Raw genomic sequence first — 22,189 nt, 5'->3', positions numbered from 1 at the left:
ATTTGCTCTCACTGAATGATCCGTGACATCTATGTCCATAAATAGGGGACTGTTGCTGTAGCTCTTCATCCCCGCCATCAGGTGGGTTTTTCTTTTCTCTCCCGCTGAGGCCCGTGCCCCGCAGTGTGTCCTTTCTACCCACACAGCCCCGTCCTCCCTGTCAGCGAGGAGACAGAAATGCTGTGCAGCAACCCTACCGACTGTTGCACGGGTTTTCTATAGCAAAACAGAGCACCTGTGTGTCCCCTGCTGACTGACTAGCCAAGGACGACACAGCCACAAGACTGTCCGTCTCTACTTGTGTCCAGAAAATAAGCTGAGAGATGCAAGACTCCCCGAGGCGTGTCTTGAACCTGGCCTTGACTGGGAGAAAAGCGAAGAAAAAAAAAAATGTACTACTTCACCCCTTATTCTGTGCTGAGGACCGTGGGGAGAGAAACACACCTGGAACACATCATGTAAAAAGCTATATATCTTTATTGTGGGTTCTCTAACGCATGGATGAACTTGGAAATGTGTTTTGTTTAGGTGCATATGTGTCAGCCCTTCTGTGCCCTCCAGTCAGAATACGGAGATCAGAGAACAAACAGCAGTGCAGGGAAAGGTAATAAGACAGGTACAGGTGCACACACACACACACACACACACACACACACACACACACACACACACACACACACAATGACACGCACATGTGCAAGCAGCCACAAACGCACACACACGGCTGATAGAGGGAGATATTCACTTCTCGGGGGTAACTTCATGCTGAATTAGATTTACTCTGAGGTTTCAGTGCATCTCTCCTCCTTGTTTACCGCTAAAATGAACAGTATCTGACTTATGTCCAGAGGAAAACTTGCTCCACTAAAATATACCTTATTAACAAGCTTATGATTATTCAGAGGCCCCCCCGGTTACCAGAAACAATGAGACATGCCCTGCCCTCCTGTGAAGTTACATTTGAAACACTTTAAGCCCCCACTTCTAAATAGTTGGTGACAGTGTATACATAGCAAGGTAAAAAAAAAAAAATGGGGTTATTCATTCTTCTTGCATTCATTTAAATGTTCATCCACTGGACTAGCTGCACTAATAAATACAACAAATGTAGTTGGAGAGGAGCCCCAAGGTGAATGCTGAATGTTTACACTCCAGTTAATACAACCCGCCCCTCTAGAGACATCCCTCTAATTATCAAAATAAAAGTCTTGATTCATGCTCGTAATTCAGAGTTTGGGGAGAACACACAGTGCGCGTAGAGCGTGGCCTGATGCGCGCCCCCGTCTGTCGCACAGCAATAGACAGTTTGAACGCTGGAACGACCGCTCGAGCCAACAGCTGAGTCAAGTGTCACAGATAAGATGTTTAAATAGAGGAAGTCAAGTGATCGGACCTTCAAAATAAAACGTCAAGGGAAAAAAAAGAATAAAAAAAAGTCCTTGAACTAATGTTTGGATGTTATGCCAAATCGGTGAGCAAAAATTGACATGTTTTACGAAGGCAGCTATTTCCCATGTTGCCCTGGTATTATATATTTGCAAAACAAGTGCACTATTTATGATGTGTACAGACTATTTCCATGTAAACATCTGTGCTCTAATGAAGGCCCTTTATTGAGGAAACAACGGTAACATATTAACATGTCCCACTCTCCTTTCACTTATATGCTATATACACTGACCCAAAAAGGATAAATTGTTTTGTTTTTTTCTTTCTGTATTATGAAAACCGGAATTATAACATCATATTCCTGTGGTGGCGAGCTTTACTGTGTATGGTTGTTACATTGGAGAGAGTGGGAGAGAAAGGGAGCAAATGTGCGGCGGAGGAGAGGGAGGGAGGACAGCGAGTGCGCAAATAGGCAGGCGGGCACATCAGCAGCAGCGGCAGAGCATCCTTCTGATCCACAGCTCTCCTGCTGCCTTCAGCTGACAATCCTCCTGCGCATCTCTGAATTGAGATTTCACTGCCGGCTGAAGTGTGCAGGAGCCTCCGCCATCCCATCACTTCCCTCCGCCACACTTTTATCCGGAGCTCGGTTATTCTTAGCTCAGCTGCGAGGGGACTCGTCCTTCCGGTCCTTCTCTTATTTATCCCAGTTTCTTGCATATTTAATGGAAAATGGCGATCTGCGCGCAGTCGTACGGTATTTTCTGCCTCCTCACGATCCAAACTGTACTTATCATATGCGTCTCCACGCCGACGGACGGGACCCACCTCTTCCCCCAGCACTACACGTAAGTACCCTGCACCGTTTTGGGGATGGATGGATGGGGTGGTGTGTGTGTGTGTGTGTGTGTGTGTGTGTGTGTGTGTTGGGGGGGGGAGGAGGATAAACCGGGGTTGCGGAGCGAGGAACCGGGACAGGTGGCCCGCGCCGAGCCTGCACACGCGGCGAGAGGAGCCGCTGTCCCTGATGTCCAGACACAGATATAGACGCAGTTTCCGTCTCTAGATGTCGCGTTTATGGACATTTCGCATCTCACGAAGCCAATGTTGTTGTTTTGGGGCCAGTGGCATTTAATACCCAGAGCCTTATTCCATTTCAACCACGGGAAACACGCTGCAGGGCGCACGCACGCACAGGTGCCTCTGGCGAATAAGCCACGTGAGCGAGAATGTATGAGAACATCCACAGGGGATTTTCTTTTAAAAACATAAAGAGATAATAACAGTCGATGTGTCGCTGCATTAACGCATGATGGATTGGATAGGCTGAGCTACAACCAGGCTAGTCTTAAAAGTCCTCCTCTGGATACTGCAAGCGCACCAATAACCATCTCTATCCCACAGCAGGACACACTGCTGTTTTTAACAGAGCAGATAGACCAAACCAACGAGTTAATGCCGCAGGAGAGCCAGGTCTCTAAACCTTCAGCTCGTTTCTCCCCAAACTACCTGTTTATATTTCATGTTCGGAGACAAATGTATTGTCATTTGTTGTAGTGATCAGAAACTAGACGTTTTTCTTGTAGGAAACAAAAAATGACATTTGAAATGTAGACGCACTTTAGGCAGTATTACAGTGTTGCGGTTGCATTAAGCTGAGCATCCAGCTGTGTAAACTACTGTCGGACTTTTTCCAGGGCTACACTTGTTGGGAAATTGTTGAATTAAAAGCGCAATTTCTTCCAAAATGCGAACGCTGTAATAATTTCACCTCGAATGACACCCGGAGCCAGACTGAAACATAACGTCTGCACACGTTTCACTTTACCAGCTTTACGTGGTCGAACTATTCAAACAATATTTTGGCTTTTGCATTTTTTTTAAAGTGAACGTTGCTTCGTTTCATATAACATTTTCCAGTGAAGCCAGTGCAAAAGTTCTTCACTCAAGTCTCTTCGTGATGACGTGTTGGTCTGATGTGAACATGTTGTAGCCTGTCATGATGATGATTAGTCAGTCACTTTCACAGAAATGGAGAATCTAGATGATTCCTCCCTGATTCATCCACTGGGGGATCTCTTTGTTATTCCTGATGGCCAAGGTGACTTTCAAAGGAAAATCACTAATCTTATATTAGGCCTATTGTTGATTGACTTTAAAGGACAATTAGCCGCATCATTGATTCGGTCACTTGAGCACCATGAAGGAAAAGTGATGGCGATGGTTTTGGGAACAAATTCACATGGATTCCTGTGGTTAATTAATAAAATGAATTGTTTTTAATCCTATAGCAATATCTCCTCTACTTTTCCCTGGAAATACAGCTCTTGTTTTTTAGAAGTACTTAGATTATTTATTAAAACTATAGAATACAGTCACCATTGTAATATAACAGTGTGAATCTCATTAGATAAGATAAATAGTCTTTGTCTGGTAGCATACGCACCCTGTATTATTATCTCTTGGGTTTTAAAAACTGGGTATTGTGTCACCCACATCGATGTGCTACTTGCCAGTTATCTAGTTGGAGTGTATGGGGAGCGGCTGAGGCGGTCCATCGGGTGATTAGGCCTGACACACACACACACACACACACACACACACACACACACACACACACACACACACACACACACACACACACACACAGACCAGTTGGAGTGTGTGTGAGGTCTAGTTTAGGACATATGCAACGACATAATAAAAACATAGTTTATTTTTACAGCAGGGTTAAGAAAGTGTACGTCTTCTACAGGTTGCCACCTAAACGCCTTGCCTAATTTTTTTTTGCAGTGTTATGTTAATAATAATCTGTGTGTGAGTGTGTGTGTGTGTGTGTGTGTGTAGAGGTAGCCAGTGTTTGCATGGGGGAAATTATTTCTGCATCTTTAAATTATGTGGAGGAAACCTGTTTCGATAACTGTAATCTAAATGTACAATCTTCTTTAGGAATGTGAAATATCATCGCTTAGCTGAGTCTATATGAAACTCAGAGCAATTTCCTCCAAATTTTGTTATTTCCACACATGCAAAAATAGTCAACCTTTTGCCCCGAATGATATTCCTGCGTTGCACTCTGAATGACAAGATCCATTGCAGCAGAACGAATATGGTGACGGCGTGTGGCTTACACACAGGTCGTCCATCCAAACTCATTTCATCACATTTTCCCGTAATGTTTCGTTTCTAACATAAATCATAATACACAGAAAATAGTAAAAACACAGGCGCCAAATAGAAAAATACCACATCAGACTACAAAGAGCCAGAGAGCATGAGTCTGCTTTCATGTAGTGACAACTTCCCCGTTTTTAAGAGAGATCACAGCGTTCTAAACACAGAGGGTCTCCAAGCATTCATTAAAGATTAAGCCGCAATAGTGCATATCATTTACCAAACAAGCGTCTCCTTATAGCTCTGCAGTGGTTACTAAAGTGAGGGTTCTGCACATTCGGGACTGTGAAATTCTCTTTTGATTTAGAATTATTACAACATAAATCTCAAGTTATCATACAACATTTTTACAAAAGGGCCTTTAAATAAGAACTTTATGTGATCTCGCCTGATGCAGGTCAGTTGTGTTAAGGCTCCATTGTTGACTCTGCGTGTCACTTATATAATTCATATCAGTCTGCATATATAAGTGTGTTATTGATTGAACTTGACAAACTCAATGTAATGAAATTGATTAAAAAAAATGGAAGCAACAGGATGAAGGAGTGATAAGGCAGATGTGTGCATGTGTGTCTGTATAGCTGGTACATGTTTGTACGTTTTATTTTGATACGAAACTGAATGTCGCCTGAGTATTTTGTTATCACGGTATTTTGACACAGTTGAAAGGATGATGTTACTGGACTCAATAATCCACCTTTCACTTTCTGCCTTTCAAGATATATCAGCTTTGCACTTGGATCCATTGGATGAACATAGTAACAGTGTGTGGCTGACACACATGGTGTTCTTCCGAACTCATTAAATTTTCTTAATTGTCTCTGACTGAGGTGGGCAACATGGGCAAAATTAATGTTGCACTAACTACTATTTTTATTATCTTTTACTATATCTTTTGTTATTATTTACTCAAATGTTTTTTTGTCAAACTTTTAACTGGTTATGAAATAGGCTCAATTTAACACTGAAGATTCTATACAACCTTAATAAGTAAACAAGACCATCAGCGAGAAGATTGGCTATTTCTATAAAGTTATTCTTAATGCTTGTTTTCGGTGCCAATGGGTCCGATTCCGGCGAAATCCAACAAAATCATGCAGGTTCACCAGTACTGCTTGGCCCGCTGGAGGGAAGGAACGTATAGGAGAACCAGAACCAGAACTGAGAGGAGCATACTGTCAGACCCTGCTGCAGTAAAATGAGCGGTTTTCTAAAGGGAATCTGGTGCTCAGGAACACTACCACCTTTATCCACAGGGGGCGCCAAAATCAACACAAAATGAAAGTTCCTTGTAGTAGCTTTAACTGAAAAAACTGTCACCATGTTATCACTAATTTACACATCTGTCTTAAAGATCTATTGTTTTGAGAATTGCGTCACTATTATATCATTGCCCAGCCTTAAGATCCAGCTGAGTGAACTGAACCGGGTTTACTTTTTACCTGCTTAGTTTAAATTATTTATAAGTATTGCATGAAATCAGTAATACCCAATTTAGCATAATCAAATCTAAAATCTTCTGGTGATTGATTGAGTCAATATTGTGCTGCTTTACCGAAATGGCCCAGCTCTATGGTATATGTGTATTTACATATACTTAAAATATAAGAAATAAGACCCTCTTACTGCATGTCATTCTGTATATATATATATATACACACACACACACACACACACACACACACACACACACACACACACACACACACACACACACACACACACACACAAACAAATATGCACAGCGTGTGTGTAGACTAATGAAGTTGTGTAAGAAGTGTGCGTGGCCTGGGGCAGAGGTATTGTCCCTCACTGTTAGTATCACTGCGTCCTCCTCGGCTCTACTCTCACTGTAAGCTTGTTTTCATTTCATGTCGAGGTGACCTTTTCATAGTCGGCGGCCTCTCCCCGGCGGTCCCCGCTCTGCTCCGTCCTTTAGGAGGCCCTGTTGCTTGCTCTTAATCTTGTCCCCCCGTAAACACAGCCAGTGTGCCTGGTGTGTTTGTTCTGCTGTTAAACTCCTGATGAGGCCCGCTCTGGCTTTGTGATTAGGGCGAGCGCTGTCACTACTCGGCAGATTTGTGAAATGAAATAAATCCGTCTTCCCTCTTGTCTTCTGAGCAAATCTGACATTTAAAGATGACATTTGTTTCAGTCATCATATTAAAAGACAAACGACTCTGCTGTGTTGTTGATGCTAGTGATTAGCTATTATCTGCAGACTGCTGAAAGGAAAAGGTTGGCATAGAGTCAGTGGATGGCTCGCAAACACATGACACACATCTGATTGCTGAAAGATGAGCCTTCATAATGTTTTTTTGAGAATTTCTTGTTGGCCATACTTGTGCATTGTTCAGCTTGTATCCAGGTTGGCAGGTTAGCCTCTTGCTGCTGCTTTAAAGTAATCTAGTGAAAATCTTGATCCATTAAGTCATTTGTTGCTTGCTGGGAGATATACAGTGATGAGCTTGAGCCGTTTGATCTCTTAATTCCAAACTTGGCTCCGTCTAACGGAGATCAGCTCCTGCTTAGGGTGCATTTCTGTCAGACCTGAGCAGTTTTATTGCAGAGCCGCTGATCCAAGCCGAGGCCAAGACAAGCACGCTCGCTACCAGTCCTGCCAGGGCCGACCAGATATATGCAATATGTGATGAGGAGGGAAGCTGCCGATGATTAACCCAGACATTAGGAGAGGCAGGACACGGATCTGTCCAGATAGGGGTCCTTAAAAAAGGGGGAGAGTATGGCAGTTTGACAAGAGAATACGCAAAGATTGGGAGGGACTCTTTCTGACACAATCCTACTAACACACTCACTCACATCCCATGACAAGAGAAATGAATGATGATGACATGCTCAGGTGATAATGTCGAGTGAAGCAGATTGAAAATGTCTAATTTTATTTTCCCAGGATGATTCACTGGGCCGGACGCATCGAGAAGGAGCTGGAAAAGGTTCTGCAGCACGTCACCGGAACTCAGCAGATGAGATCGGTGAGTTGACGTCATACTTGCATGTGACGCGGCACTTTTTTCTGCATTATTAATCAGAAAGATTTCACTGGGCGAGGTTGTACAACATAAGCTCCCAAGTGTGAGCGTGTTTGTCTGGGATGCAATGTGTTTGTACGAGCACATTTCCTCTTTTAAAGACATTTGGGTTTTGTATTAACTCTATTCTGAGATATTTTTACTTCTGTAAATGTACTTTTTTTCTGTAATTCATTCTTTTTTAAGAATTATTTTTTGTAAATCAGCTAATCTCTTGATACTTCGATTTTTTTTGAGTAAAGGTATACTGGAAAACAAGTAAAATAATTTGAACAAATTAACACATTTTTTAGCTATTTTGAAAAAGCATAAGGTTTTAAAGTAATAGCACAAAATGACACATTTAGCAGAATATGGTGTTGATTGTTTGTGTCTGTGTGTCCTCATATGAGGCTGTGCGTAACACGTGTCTGTCTTGTGGTAGAGCAGATGGTTGAGCAGAGTGTGATTGACACTGTTTCATCATATTCCTGCCATGTGTGCATGTTCACCGTGCTTCCAGGGTTTGTAATGCACCCTGAGATAAATGCTTCATTATTGCTGTATGGGTGAGTGTGATTCATCCAGCCGGTACCACGCCTGTGGCGACTTTAATGCTAGCAGTAACAGTGGTTAGTGTGATGGCTGTTGGTGTGTTGGGGACATTGATGGATCCCAGAAAGGAGAAAGTGAGTTGACAGCGGTGGTGCTGGTGTAAAGGTTAGTGACCAGTAGAGGATATCAGGCGGAGACTCACACTGCATGATAGAGAGAGGTTGATTTTAAGAACTCAACCAGTACAAACCACACAGCAGATCATTTTCCCCCTTAAAAATATTTGTATTTCCTAGTTTGTGGTGAAAGCATATATTCATATCTGTAGGCAGTATTCAAAATGTCATTATTTAACCAACTATGTAAACCAATCTTAATTAAAGCTAGGTGACAATGCATTTTTTAAGGTTTCTGAAAGGGTTTTAAGAGCATGTGATGAACAAGACTTTTCTCAACTCATAAATGAGCATGTCATCCTTCAATATACCTGAAACTTGGATAAAATAACTAAACTTGGAGAGGCATTGTTTTTGATAAGTTGATTTATACCTAAAATGTTAGAAAATAGTATAAAAATGTCCTTCACAATTTCCAAAAGTCCAAGGAGCTGCCATCAAATTGCTTGTTTTGTCTGACCAACAGTCCAAAACCAAAAGATATCGACTTAACAATCCAATAAGCCAAAGAAGCAAATCCTCACAAATGAGCAGCTAGAATCCAGGAATGTTTTGTATTTTTGCTTTGAAAAATGAGGTGTCAGTCACCTAATCAATTAGTTGAGTAATTGCTTTAGCGACATGATATTTAGTGTGATGTTCTGTATTTTTGGTTTAAAAATTGTATTATGTCTCTTGACTGCTTGTTGTAAAACTTGGACACAGCTGAATAATCCTGAATTTAACCAGACATAGAGTTGAGATGTTGACATGACGTTAAGTGCTTTCTGCTCCATGGATTTAAACTAATTGAGGCTACATGTTGCTGAAGATTTTCTCCGTGGGCCGAACCTAGTGAAGCCAGACTGTCTAAAAAATATTAAGTCCATTCCAGTTAAAGGCTTGTGTAGGATGCCCATATGGCTGTGTGTGCGTGTGCGTGCTGGCCTGACAGCGTGCACAGAGCGGGTGTGAAAGAACATTTATCATGGCCCCAAACAGGAGTCGTCACAGGGTGTGCTAAATGGCCCAGCATGCCTAGAAAAGCCATTTTCTAAATGGATGCCTCTCTCTATACGTGTGTCTGATAGAAATCTTCCCAGGGCTATGCCGGCTGGTAACAAGATTGCCTCCCTCTGCGCCCCCTTCCTCTTCATGCGCAGTTTATTCTCCAAGACAAAAAAAATGTAAAGTGTGTGCAAATTATTTTCGAGTTTGTCTTACATGGAAAGAGACAAGGAAGTAAGTTGAATATAATGTGGTCTGTTCAGTTTCTCTCGGTTGAGATTTTTATTTTGTCTGACAAGCGAGGTAGCGGGTGAAAGAAAGGCCGAGACAGGGCAGCACAAAAATAGCTGAGAAAAAAGCCAGAGATGTACAATGTTTTGATGTGTTTTAGTTTTTTGCATACTGCCAGTTTCAAGTATATAAATATATATTTCAAAAATAAATAAAACTGAAGTTATTTAAATTGTTGTTTAAAATCACATTCAAATATACGTCTGCCCCGGTTTGGTCAAGATGTTATTCCTCCCCAGGGGAGTGAAGGGAAGGTGGAGGGTGAGTGATGTATCGGAGGAGTTGGAAGTTTGGAATGGAAGAGCGTGGAGCGCAGATAGACAAGGAGAGTGGGCGGCTTTTAGAGTGGAGGAGGGTTTTTTGAGAGAGAGAAAGAGAGAGAAAGGATGAAGAATGGCTTGACAATTGAGATGGATGTTCAGGCGGTTTTGTGTGTATATTTAGAATCTAACTACTTAAGATGGATGAAATGATAGAGAGGAGGGACGAGCAATTGGTAAATCTAAATGTGAGCAGACGAATGCTGTTTATAGTCCTTATCCTCCTCATTATCCTGTGTGCTGCCGTGTTTGATGTGTTACAGTATGTGGTGATGAGAGGCGGCGGTGGACACTTGCATTGTTTCCATATCCTCAGGCTTTTACAGAACAGTTTAAATAGACACACATGAGAGAGCGCCTACACCCACATACTGTCATTACAGCAGTTTGATGGTTTATCAGAGATAATATCATTATGTACATATTTAGACACCTGTGGACACATGTTCAATGTATTAACTGTAGCTGTATGATAACTATACTCAGAGAGATATGCTGGATGAACAAGTACCCAGATCTTTAATGTCTTGCTTATGTGAAAGTATTATCAGCTTAATGTACATCACAAGTAAAACTTCTCATTCTGGAGTAGAATGTTCCCTGTGTCTGATAAATAATTGTAATGACATTATAAGATTACTATATAAGTAGCATTTTCCTGTTGTAGCTGGTGAGAGTGGAGCTAGTTTTAACTACTCACCTTTATACAGATGGGTGGTTAGTACAGTGGTTCCCACAGAAAATACATCTAAAGGGTCGTGTGATGATTAGTGTAGTAAGAAAGAAGTTGTGCTGCACAAATTGTGTATTCAGTTTTTGGACTGTAATCTTTGCTCTTTTGTAAGACATTGGATAAGTTTACCTTTTTGGTCAATGAACAGTTATTTAGATGAAAGCATCCGACACAGTTTAAAGGGGAATTCTCTTTTTGGTGGTCCTTCTAAAAACTCCAAAACATCTGAAACATGACAAGGAACCGCGATGAGATGCTGCTTTTTTAAAGAGTCATCAGCCTGAAAGTACTGTATGTATTGTATTTTAGAGTAAAATATTTCCCTCTGAAGTAGAATTAAGTATAACAAATATTCAATGAACTTTGATTCAGTACTAAGTTACCTTCTACCACCACACCTTCAAATTAGCAAAACACACTCACACAGAGTCACGGCTTCAATTAAGCAAGCTTCTTAAATGGCGATGCCATGCAACACGTGTTGAACTCTCAGATTCATTTCAATAAGAAGAGTCTAATCAGCATGAATAATTTATCCCGGTGCACATGACTGCTCCTGAACCCTTCGGTTCCGCCCGGCACTTTACCACCCTGCACTCTGAGGATCAGTCTGCCGCGCCTCCACCTCCTCTTCCTCCTGCTGTTTGCCGCTCTTGATTACTGGAAACCTGAGAAGACGCACATCCCGATCAATATACCCACAGGTAGAAGCAGGGCTGAGAGACAGAGTGCCGATTCATGGACGTGGTATTCATCCAGTTTTCACCTGAGCTTGAATCTTCTACTTCACCAAGTATGTTTTTTTTTGACTGCACTTTTGCCCTTCATTCTGTGTGTCTCTTTTCACTGGTGGTCAACACTACATCCGTCGGCCCGCTGACCTCATGCTGGCTGCAGGTTTATCTCCCTTCAACACATGCTTTCTTGCCTTTAGTGCTTCCAGTGTGTGTGTGCATGCTCATGGCTGCATGTGTGTGTGTGTGTGTGTGTGTGCGCTCCCTGGAAGTCCCCCCTGGAAACTTCTTTTTTACGTCAACATCACTGAAGCCTCTGGTTCAAATTAATGTGCACATGTATGTTTTTATGACTTGTGGGAGATGTTGTTTGCAGGCTGAACACAACTCCCTGCTGCTTTCTAGAAAAAATAAGACAGCCTGCTCTAACAAACAGATATCTCTATAAAGTAAAGCACTGGTGGATTTACTCACTATCGCTGACACCAGAAATTTTCCAATAATCTGTCTCAAATGCCCAGCGCTTCTAGACATCACCCCTGCTTTCACCCCACAACCCCCTTCCACTCACTTTCCAGAGCTGATGTCAGCCCCCCCCCCCAGTGACTATCAGTGGACGATGATGTGAGAGCTGATCAGTGCCATTTGTTTCTTGATTTAAAAGCTCCTGCTGCCTGTAGACAGTTTACAGGGAGAGTTGAAGGTCCCTCCTCCCACCATGAGAAGTTCCCTTTAAAGGAGAGAGAGAGAGAGCTCCCCTCTCAGCTCTCGTCCATCTTCAGGCCTGGACCTTACACAACAACAGCTTGTTATCTGGCTTTTTGAAACATCACAGGCTATTTCTGCAGGATAGATAGTTTACTCTCTGGCTCTGTTTTTCTTTCCTCCTGGCTCGTCCTAAGTATCCCCTTCATTGTGTGGCATCCATCAATACGCACCTCGGTTTACTTTTATTGAGGTCTTACATGTTGATGTTTACATCAATGAATAAATAATGACTGCTATTTTAGCACATCTACAGCATCAGCAAACCCTCCACAGCCTTGTCAGCTGGTATAAAAAACTAAAGTTTATCCAAAACCGACACTGATGCCTTTTCATGTTGTGACTTTTTTTCAACTCCAGCACTTAGCTAAGCTGTGTCAACTTTACTTAAAGCTATAGATGTTGTGTTTTTTTCTGAACATAATGTATGCTTGTGTCAGCTTTGCAATTAGTTGTTGGTCATGTTCTCTTGTAGCAGTTGATATAACCCCTTTGAAGCAGAATGAAACTAAACATACTTCAATGATAACATTTCAGAACCACGCAAGGAATTGCTTCAGTGTGGGTGGGTAGTTTCCAGTACTGGTGAGACAATGAAAAATGCATCCAGGAAGTCCAGTTTGAGTAATAAATTGATGCATTTGAAGGTTTATCAGATTCCAAAACACTGACTAAACAAAATGTTATTACAAAGGATTTTACTGCCTTGTAAAATTACCATTTTCTTTGATTTTGAGGTAAACAGTAAAAATATGCCCAGTTACCTACAAGGAAAGTGCGTTAACATGTATTTGATTGGGCCAAAACAGCTCCTTCCCAGAGGACGACGCTTTTTGCTCAGCCTTCTGCGTAGCCACCCCCACCACGTGGCTGATTCAAATGAATGCGTGAGCTGTCTTTTTTTTCACGGGCACGGGGAAAAGCATCCCTAAGTTCAATGATTGCTCTATTGTGATACATGATAATCACTAATAGATTGTGCAGCTTTGTTTACCTCGTTATCTATTCATTTATTTGTCCTCGTGGTTGTACTGTCCCATTTTAAAACCTGGCTGCATTCCAATTCAGACATCGCATTTGCCATTACCAGGAAAGGGGGTCATCGGGGTTACACATCAGGGCCATGAAAGCTTAGACATGGTCTGTTAGCGAACCGCTTTTTTATTTTGTGTGGAACCCCTGTGTAACTCACATTTCTCTGTTTGTGTGCCAACTGTGTGTTTACCCCAGATGAAAACAAAAATAAAACACACAACAAATGAACTGTGGACATTAAAGGCACATAACACCAGTAGCAAGCTGAACGGTAATCATTGGTAGAGCTGGTCAGCACCTGTGTGACTCCCAGACTCACACTCCCGTGGGCTGACAGGAGAACAGAAGGGCACACAAACACACACTATTTATTTTTCTGCCTCTTTATTGGTTTTCTGACACTGGGGAAGGTTACAAGGATTCCTCAGCTCCCTGGCTTGATGGCCTGGCACTGGTTGGCGGTGTTTATATGAATGAAAATACATATATCTGCAGAGTGCAGCCCTGCATGCAGATATCCCGGGGTTGGTGTTAGAAGGAATTACTTGAAATAGCTTTGCAGTAAAAAATGTGACAGTTTAGAAAAACTAAATCCAGATTATATAGTGTTGTTGCCCTGTTTCCAGTTTCATTTTTTTAAAATATATTAATATTTTTTGTATTGTGTTGTAACCATAATCGGTGCAGATATTTTACATTTATAAAAAGTTTGTGTGGTGTTGAACCATTGCAGAACCTCCAGAATATTAACATATCCAATTTGAATTTGAACTGAATATGAACTGCCAATCTTATGATAAGGTGTATTTCAAATCAATCCTCCACAAATTATTTCTGAGGGTAAGATTCTGTTAATTAGGTAGTATTTCTTTTATCTTTTATTTTGAAACTGTCAGCAGCAGATATTTCAGTTCCTAGACATCTCTGCCTTGAAACACAAGTGTTTGCTTTTGACCTTGAGAGTTTTAACTCCTCAGTCTCATAAAGGCTGTATATACACAGTGATACATGGTGCCTGCTGCTTATGCAGAGTTTCGCATTTTCCCTCGACACATTTTAAAAACTTCTTACAGTAGTTAAATTAAGAGGAGGAAGCTGTAAAGGTCCACTGGGGTAGAAACCGCACAGAACAAACAGGAGAGTCTGAATCTCGCTGATATTCTCGAGCTGTACTCGTCTAACTAAAAAACAGATGCATTCATGCTACCAGTGTCTTTTCTGGGCAGAAATAAGGCCTTGAACGTGTTTAAAGGAAGACAATATAGCATTATGTGTCAAAATAGGATTAGAGGTCTGCTAACGCTTCAGCCCTGTCAGAGGAAGATGCTTTGTTTTGCCTACGCTGCAAAATCTTTTCTCCTTGTCTCCGTCTCTTTACACTATTATTTGCACAGTGTGTGTGCATCCTTGTGTAATTTCCAGTTGTCTTCTGTTTGATGTTTCAAATAGCGCATGACGTATCTTTGGTACTATCTCTGCTTGACAGAGAGAAAAAAAAAATCAGGTACTGTTCCCTGAGTGGGTTGCAGTGGTAATGTAGAGTGGCGTGATGCCCTAGAAAATTCCAGGTGTGAAGTGCTTTATTCATTCCACTGCAGAGGGAGTGCTTCTTTGTGTGTGAAGTGGTAGGTGCAGCTTTTACTTCCTATTGTGAACAAAATGCATTTGTTTCTTTTTTACAGCTGTTCGTTTGTGTGTGTGAGAGAGTTTGTTTGCGCTGAAGTCCCAGAGGTTTTGTCCTCCTCTTTTTCTCCTCCTCCTCCAACTGCACTAGTCTGTGATTGATTGGTCACAGTTCTGAATAACTTTAATTGGCTTGACTCAGTAGTGGGTAGTTTCTTAAACGCCACGCTTCTGTGGAAGTCCTAGAAAAGCTTTTTCACTTTTGATCTCTACTGCCATCTGAGAGGGGTCTTCAGGAGTGCTACCTACATATTTTTAATTCCACAGATCGTAATATTTTTATTCCTGTTTTATGTAAAACCTGGAAGAGAAGCTGTTCCTCCCTCCTGTCTACAACCCTCTTCTTTGGCTTCGAACTAGACTCACTCTCATATCTGCCTCTGGCCCTTTTCCCAGGGCTTCCTTGTTTGATGGGATTTGTGCTCCACCACTAAAATCGCTGTGTTACACATATACAGTACTCATGCATGTGCATTCATGCACAAATATATTTGCAAACACATACAGTTCATCCATTCAGTGTACCAACCCTTCCTTCTGGAAATAACATTTGTTTACCACAAATTTTCAACAGCATACATTTAGAGAAAAATGTATTGCCAACTGAATTAGGATTAGGATAGGAACGAGAAAACTTAAGTATCAGCCCCCTTGCAAAATGTTCATACAGAAAGTGTCTGTAAAACTCAGCTAAATAATTCATGTTTTCATTATATTGTCTAAGCACAAAAAACACAGTGAGGGAAGACAGTGTTCTTGGTAAGACGTGTTCACTTCATTAACATTCAACAGAAACCATGAAATCTTGGTCGACTAGGACCAAAATGACAGAATAGTCCACTAATCAACTCATAAGGGGCAGCTCTACAAATAAGTAGTATAGAAATGTTATTTTGAGGAGTTACATTACAACCAAAATGCATAAATGTACAGCAAATAGTGTGACCAAAAGTTGCCATATTGCTTGTAATTATACCATCAACAGTTTTATAAAAAAACAGACAAGGACATGTCAGTCTGTTGCCTCTTTTTTTTTTACCATTAAAACTTCTAGACCTGAAAGATTCTCCTCAGGGGATGTAGTACAAGGCCTGAAACTCACCATCACATGTTGGAATGATTATAAACAAAGAGAAAATCATTAACTTTTTTGGGGGGTTATTTCACATACAATGAAAAACATTATGAAAAACATTTCAATTCCCCCAACCAATATTACAGTCTTTTCTAACTAAAGCTTTTTATCACTGGTGTTCTCATCAATCTGTTCAGTAGCTTTCTCTCGAGCCAGCAAATTGTTAATGCTGCTGTTTTTAATAATAGCTTCACTTTCAAATGGTTTAAAAGTAGGCTACCACAAAAAAAAGATCAATCATTGATGGTTATATAAGCTCATTGTTTATATCCATGGAATTGTTGGCCCTTTATAATTGCCAGACTTTGACATCCAACTTCTCAGTTTGTTTATTAATAATTCTGGCAATCAGACTTTTTTTTTTTCTCTATTGTTGTGGCAGTTATATATGACATTGCTATTTAAAATGAGCATCAGCACTGTAATTACTATCACTCAGCATGTATTTGGAAATGGCACAGTTGGTCTTAATTTAATTCAAGCTAAATGCATATAATCACACAAATGACTGCATAGGTGTGATTTATATAGCTGTGGAACTTTGGGAATTCAGAAATCAATCATATGTTTGAGAAAAAACGATTGATCAAGCTTTCCGGCTACCGAGGACTAAGTCAGACAGATATGTTAAAATTCCATTCGGACTATTATTGCTGTAAAGCTGCAGTATCTGCTTTACATAGGTATTGTGTGTGTAAGCCAGCAGTCTGTTTTTGCCTACAGGCAGCTTAGCTTCCATTGTCATGTGGCTGTGGATAGCATATGAGGGAATTTATGGAGGGATGCTCAGGAGTGAAATCCTGAACAGTGCAATGGATTTAAGACTCACTGACACAGTAAAGTCGAGCTTTCATCGGTGTTTTGGTGCTACGCAGTATTTGGTATTTCCTGTGTGCTTGGATCCATGCGGCTACAGGAGAGGTCTCTTGAGTTTTTTCGCTGTGATGATTTTAAACACGTGTATATGCACGCGCGGCCGTGTATGTGTGTGCTGGCGTGTGTTTGTGTGAACTCTGGTCCACCAGCTCATTTCACACACAGACAGACATCAAAGGCGGTTTGAATTAACCCTGCGTGTCGGGGCAGCTCTGCATGCCATCCTCAATTTCACATCTCTGCCGCTCCGGCAGCACCAAACTTACATGCCCATTCATATTGAAATGAACAGATGGAGTTTTGCCGTGCACCGAATCGCCATCCTTCACTGAGAAAAGATAAAACTTCAAAAGAGCAGAGATACATTCGGATCCGTTTGCAGGTGGTGAAGCGGTTTGTCGTTGCAGGTGTAGTGAAGGTTTTCTGTGTCTCTGACAAAGTGTGGGTAAAGGGCAAGTATCCTGTTTTTCCTATTAAATCAGGTCAATTGTGTTTCCATTACAGCCCTCTTGCAAAAGCCTGCTTCCCTTTTCCTTGATTAGACACTGCAGAAATGATGTCATGGTCTCACACACAAACACACACACACACACACACACACACACACACACACACACACACACACACACACTGGTACACACATCAAAGCATGTGTGCCTCACCTCTTCTAACTCACTTTCAAATCCATAACAGGAAGCGATTGGCCACCTTCACCACGTTGTTTGCGTCTCTGTCCAAATTGTGTTTTTCTGATTGTTTTGACTGGATAGCGTTACCTCTGCCTTTGCCTCCAAACACTCATTTTCACATGTTCCCCTCATCTTGGCAGCTAATTAAATTTTTATATTGTATTTATTGATCTGGCCAACTTCAATTTCCTGCAGTGGCGTGATTCTGTTGCGCGATGAAAGCGATAATGTAGATGAACAGGCGGCAATGGCGAGGATGGAAATGGTGATGAAGAAGGCGATGATGATAATTTCTGCGGGGTGATTGTGATTGGGATGAGTTGTATGCTGATTAGAGTGGTGTCTGGAGATGGCTGCGGTCGCTGCAGTGTAGTTGAAGGAAGCCATCAGCTGCACTGTGTATTTTTAAATATCTCCCAGCCATCGGTAGGCCGCCATGACGGCTATTCAGTAAACACATTCATATTTCATTAATCTGGCCTCTCTTCTCTCTTGCCCCCTGACAACCTCTTATTGTCTCCTCTAGAGGTTGTTCAGTAACCCACTGAGACCTTACCTCATCCTACAGTGTTACCTCCACCCACGCACATACCTACTCTGCTGTATAAGTAATATAGTACAATATATTCTCTCGTAATTATTTAGCATACACCTTTTGAGTCTATGATGGTTAAATTTAAGAGTAAATGAGCATTGTTAATGGAAATACACCCACATACTGTATATATGCCTCTCTGTATTTACAGTATTGTAAGCGTTTATCCCACTGACACACAAAACCACAAAAATAGCTGTTAGGTTAAACAACTTTTAACAAGTGGATGCTCTTTAAACAACATATTACCTCATTTTTTTCACAGTGAACATGAGTAGAGATGTGTTTGTCATGTCTGGATTATGTGTGGTTGTGTTTTTTAACATGCTCACCCACGCACTGTTTCACCAGTGCTTTTTAAGACAGGGCCACGCAACACACACAATAGATTAAATAGCATTACATAACTTTAGCCGGTCTGAGGTTGGAGCTACAATCACATACTGGATAAAGGAGTATTAGGCTGACAGTTCTTGACCTTGGAAATTGCACTTGACAAAGCCATCTCAACTCAAGGTCCCTTACTTGGCTAATCTGGAGCTTTTGACTATATAAGTCACTTCTTTAAAATGACTGAAGATCCATCCAGTGGACACTGACGGTTGCACTGAAACATGTATGAAGTTTGGTTTATATATATGTCAATGGACTGATCTGCAGTGCACAGTTCTGTTCTTTAAACTTAACACATTCAGTTGATTAAATAATCTTCACTTAAGGTCAATTTACTCGTCTGAGATATAAACCTTCATCAGATCAACTTTTTTCAACATTTAACCCCCAAATCAAAAATACACATTTTTCCTCTTACCTGTAATGCTATTTATCATTCTATATTGTTTCAGCGTGAGTTGCCTTTTGGAGACAATGTTGTTGGACCTTGTTGTGAGCAGCATCATGTAGGAACTATTTTCTTTCAACCATAGTTCCTAAATAAGACTGTTCACAACAAGACCTGTGGATTATCTTGAGTAACCGGGTCATGATTTATGAAAAGAGACATTGCGGTTTAGTTTTACCAATATACTTTATTATCACTTTGATAATAAAAGGCGAGTGCCATATTGTCCCAACATATTCAAGAGAAGGAAGACATCTTCAGCCGATTTCTACAAAACTAGGCAACTCACACCAGTCTACAACAATCTACAGTAGATCTAAAAATAGCATTACAGGTAAGAGGAAAAATCTGTATTTTAGAATTTGGGATTTTGTGAACTGTTCCTTTTAATTTTAAAGCCAATATGAATTAAGGAGATGTCCTGAAGCTGCTCTGCAAAGACATATTTTTTATACAGCAGACTTATCATACATAGTATGTAAAGCACAGGTGTTACTAATAGCATTAACAATCGCTTCTTTCTATTGAGATGCACAAAACCCTGAAACTTAAGCAAATAAATGGAATTCAGGTCAAATTTCATTTTATTATTTACACCTGTGCTTTTCCTGCTCTAACATTTCAAAAAGTTTTTCATGAAAAAGACATATATGGAAGTTTGAACATCTTTAGTTCCCTTATTCTATCAAATCTGCTGATGAAGAATTTATAGAACAACTGAATTAGTGAAGTTTAAAGGACACTAATTGTTTAACGCTGTACAAATTTGAAGCAAAACTTAACATTTAAGAACAATCAACATAAATTGTCAGTAAGATCATCTGTTTTTACTGGATGGATCTTACGCCATTTGTGTTATTTTATATTTTCAGCATATCCACAGCAACTTAATTCACACTAATGGAGTGACAACATTTATAAATTGTCCATAATCTCTTCCTACTATGGCTGTAAAAAAGGGGCAAAGCTTTGCCAAGCGATCAAGTCAATGTCTCCATCATCATGTTGAGTACAAATAAGAGCCCCTATCTGCAGATCAAATTTGAAATTAACTAATGATGTGGCACTTGGTTCATTACCAACCATCTTTCAAAATTTAAAGATCATTCAGAGGGCACGACCTAAAACACAGAGACTCGAAGTTCGTCACCTGTGTCACAGCCTTAACTATATTTGACAAATGGTTCATCGTGTGTTTTTAGAGTTCTCCCGAAAGCAATTATAGCCTTGCAGAGTTCATTTCAGATTGATTGCTTATGTAATTTATGTTTGCATGTCAATAAAATGGTAATGGCTCATTGCCTATAAGGTGGCATTTTACTTAAGATCAGTCCTGTAGTTCTTGTACCATACTGAAAAGAACATTTGTCTCTGCCCATAATGAAGGCTTGCTGTAAATTTCCCTCATATGAATTATTCAGTTGCACTCAGCTGAACTGTTCTTGGTGCATTTGTACATTGTGTGCGTGTTTGTAGCTGCTCCAGATAAAGATTATGTTACAGGTCTGCAGAGCGGGAAACAGGGATAAAGCTGTTTGTATTGGATAGGATTTAGCATCAAATGAGGAAGATAAATAGTCCATCCAGGACTGATTGAGCCTCATAATGTAATACGGACTCAAGGATACAAGAGCGTAGGGAGGTGTGTGTATGTGCCCATGTGCACCTGTGTGGAGCTCATGTGTATGTATGTGCTCATGATAAAAAGATTCAGGTACCATGAAGGAGAAGAAAATATCTATGTGTAGTTACAATGAAATCTTTTTATTGCGTTCGAGTGTGTTGTGAAGATACAGGGTCTGTAATGTTAAATTCACTGTTTAATGTCTGGAGTTGTGAGTTCTGCTGTGACTCCTCCTCAGCACCTTAAATACTAGCAAGATCAGCTGACATGAGCTCATGACACACAGTCATATTTCAACTGCCCTTTTCTACCTAACCATGTCCACACATGATTTTTTTCAAACAGACTGTGAGTCACTGGCTTTTCTATGACTGACTCTTATGCCTTTAAAGTCCCGGCAAAACTGAATTTGTGTTTTGTGACAAACTCCGCATTTGATTTGACCGCTAAAAGTTGGTGGGCTTAGAGTTTAGCGCGATACGGAGCTAAAGAGAACTTTCGGTTCCACACAAACATCTCCCTCACCTGTTGATGATGATAAAAGGTCAACTTTGCCGATTTGACAAACAGTTGTTTATGTCTACTACAGAAGCTCACCATTTGTTGTCAGCTGTAGCGAGCTAGTTTAGCCCGGCTAGCCTGGTTAATCAAGCTCAATGGACAACGATATGTTGCGCCGACACTGTTCAACTAATATTTGATAAATCTTTGGAAACACTTGATTGTAGACGATACAGAATTAAATCATAAGGTCAAAGTGCTTGAGCCCACTACATGTACATTTGAGTCAGTGTTTTTTCCTGCCCTAGAGCTAGACTACAGCCCAGTTCAGGAATTATCAACAGGTCAGGTCTTATGATGGAGCCTTACATAATCAGAATTAAAGAGACTTAATTGATCCCTGGGGTGAATTGGGTAGCCAAGACATTCCTGTTATTTATTTAGTAAGAATTATGCCCAATAAGCAGCTGTTGAATGTTTAGAATATTCAACGGTACATTCATAACCGCTATTTATGTGTACCACCAAACCCCTTAAAACACTTTAGCCCACTTGTATTCAAACAAACATCTCTTCTCCATATTGCTCTTTTAGCTACACTGATCCACAAACGGTGAAGTGCGGTTTTGTATGAGCGGTGTGGCTAGCTACTCTTTGTAAACGCCCCTGAGTGCAGGATGAGTCATCAAACATTTGAAACCATTAAACTGAAAATAAAAGACGGGATCTAAAGAGGATTTTAATGATTAAAATACTCTGGTACTTGTTTTTTGATATATTGGCATATGACAGGAGATGTATGAACAATTAACACAGGGATTTTTCCATTTCACTGGGACTTTAAGATACCATCGACTATTGACTCAAAAGGCATTTGTCTAACCCAGCAGAGTCTCTCTGTATCTAACGGACTGCTGCACTCAAATTAGCAGCTTTTAGTCACAGCTATATCTGTGACTCAACTCTACAGATTGTGTGAGTTGATAGCCAAGGCTGAGGTCAACTGTGCACTTCTCTTTCCAAGTGTACGACATATTCTAATATAACTCTCACTAGA

General features: G+C 40.7%; 1 protein-coding gene across 1 annotated transcript in view; it reads left to right on the top strand.

Annotated features, from left to right (window-relative positions):
- Window positions 1-2,089: 2,089 nt before the first annotated feature.
- Window positions 2,090-22,189, top strand: part of cacna2d2a (calcium channel, voltage-dependent, alpha 2/delta subunit 2a) — a 134,553-nt gene continuing 114,453 nt past the window's right edge. Inside the window, exons 1-2 of the mRNA XM_054616969.1 lie at window positions 2,090-2,237; window positions 7,475-7,556. Of these exons, the coding sequence (XP_054472944.1) occupies window positions 2,122-2,237; window positions 7,475-7,556 (198 nt within the window). The 5' untranslated portion in view covers window positions 2,090-2,121. The remainder of the gene's footprint in view (window positions 2,238-7,474; window positions 7,557-22,189) is intronic.

Source organism: Anoplopoma fimbria, chromosome 17 (assembly GCF_027596085.1).
Source record: "Anoplopoma fimbria isolate UVic2021 breed Golden Eagle Sablefish chromosome 17, Afim_UVic_2022, whole genome shotgun sequence".
Lineage (NCBI taxonomy): Eukaryota > Metazoa > Chordata > Actinopteri > Perciformes > Anoplopomatidae > Anoplopoma > Anoplopoma fimbria.
Note: the sequence above shows the minus strand (reverse complement) of the source record. Positions and strands in the feature narration are given on the sequence as shown.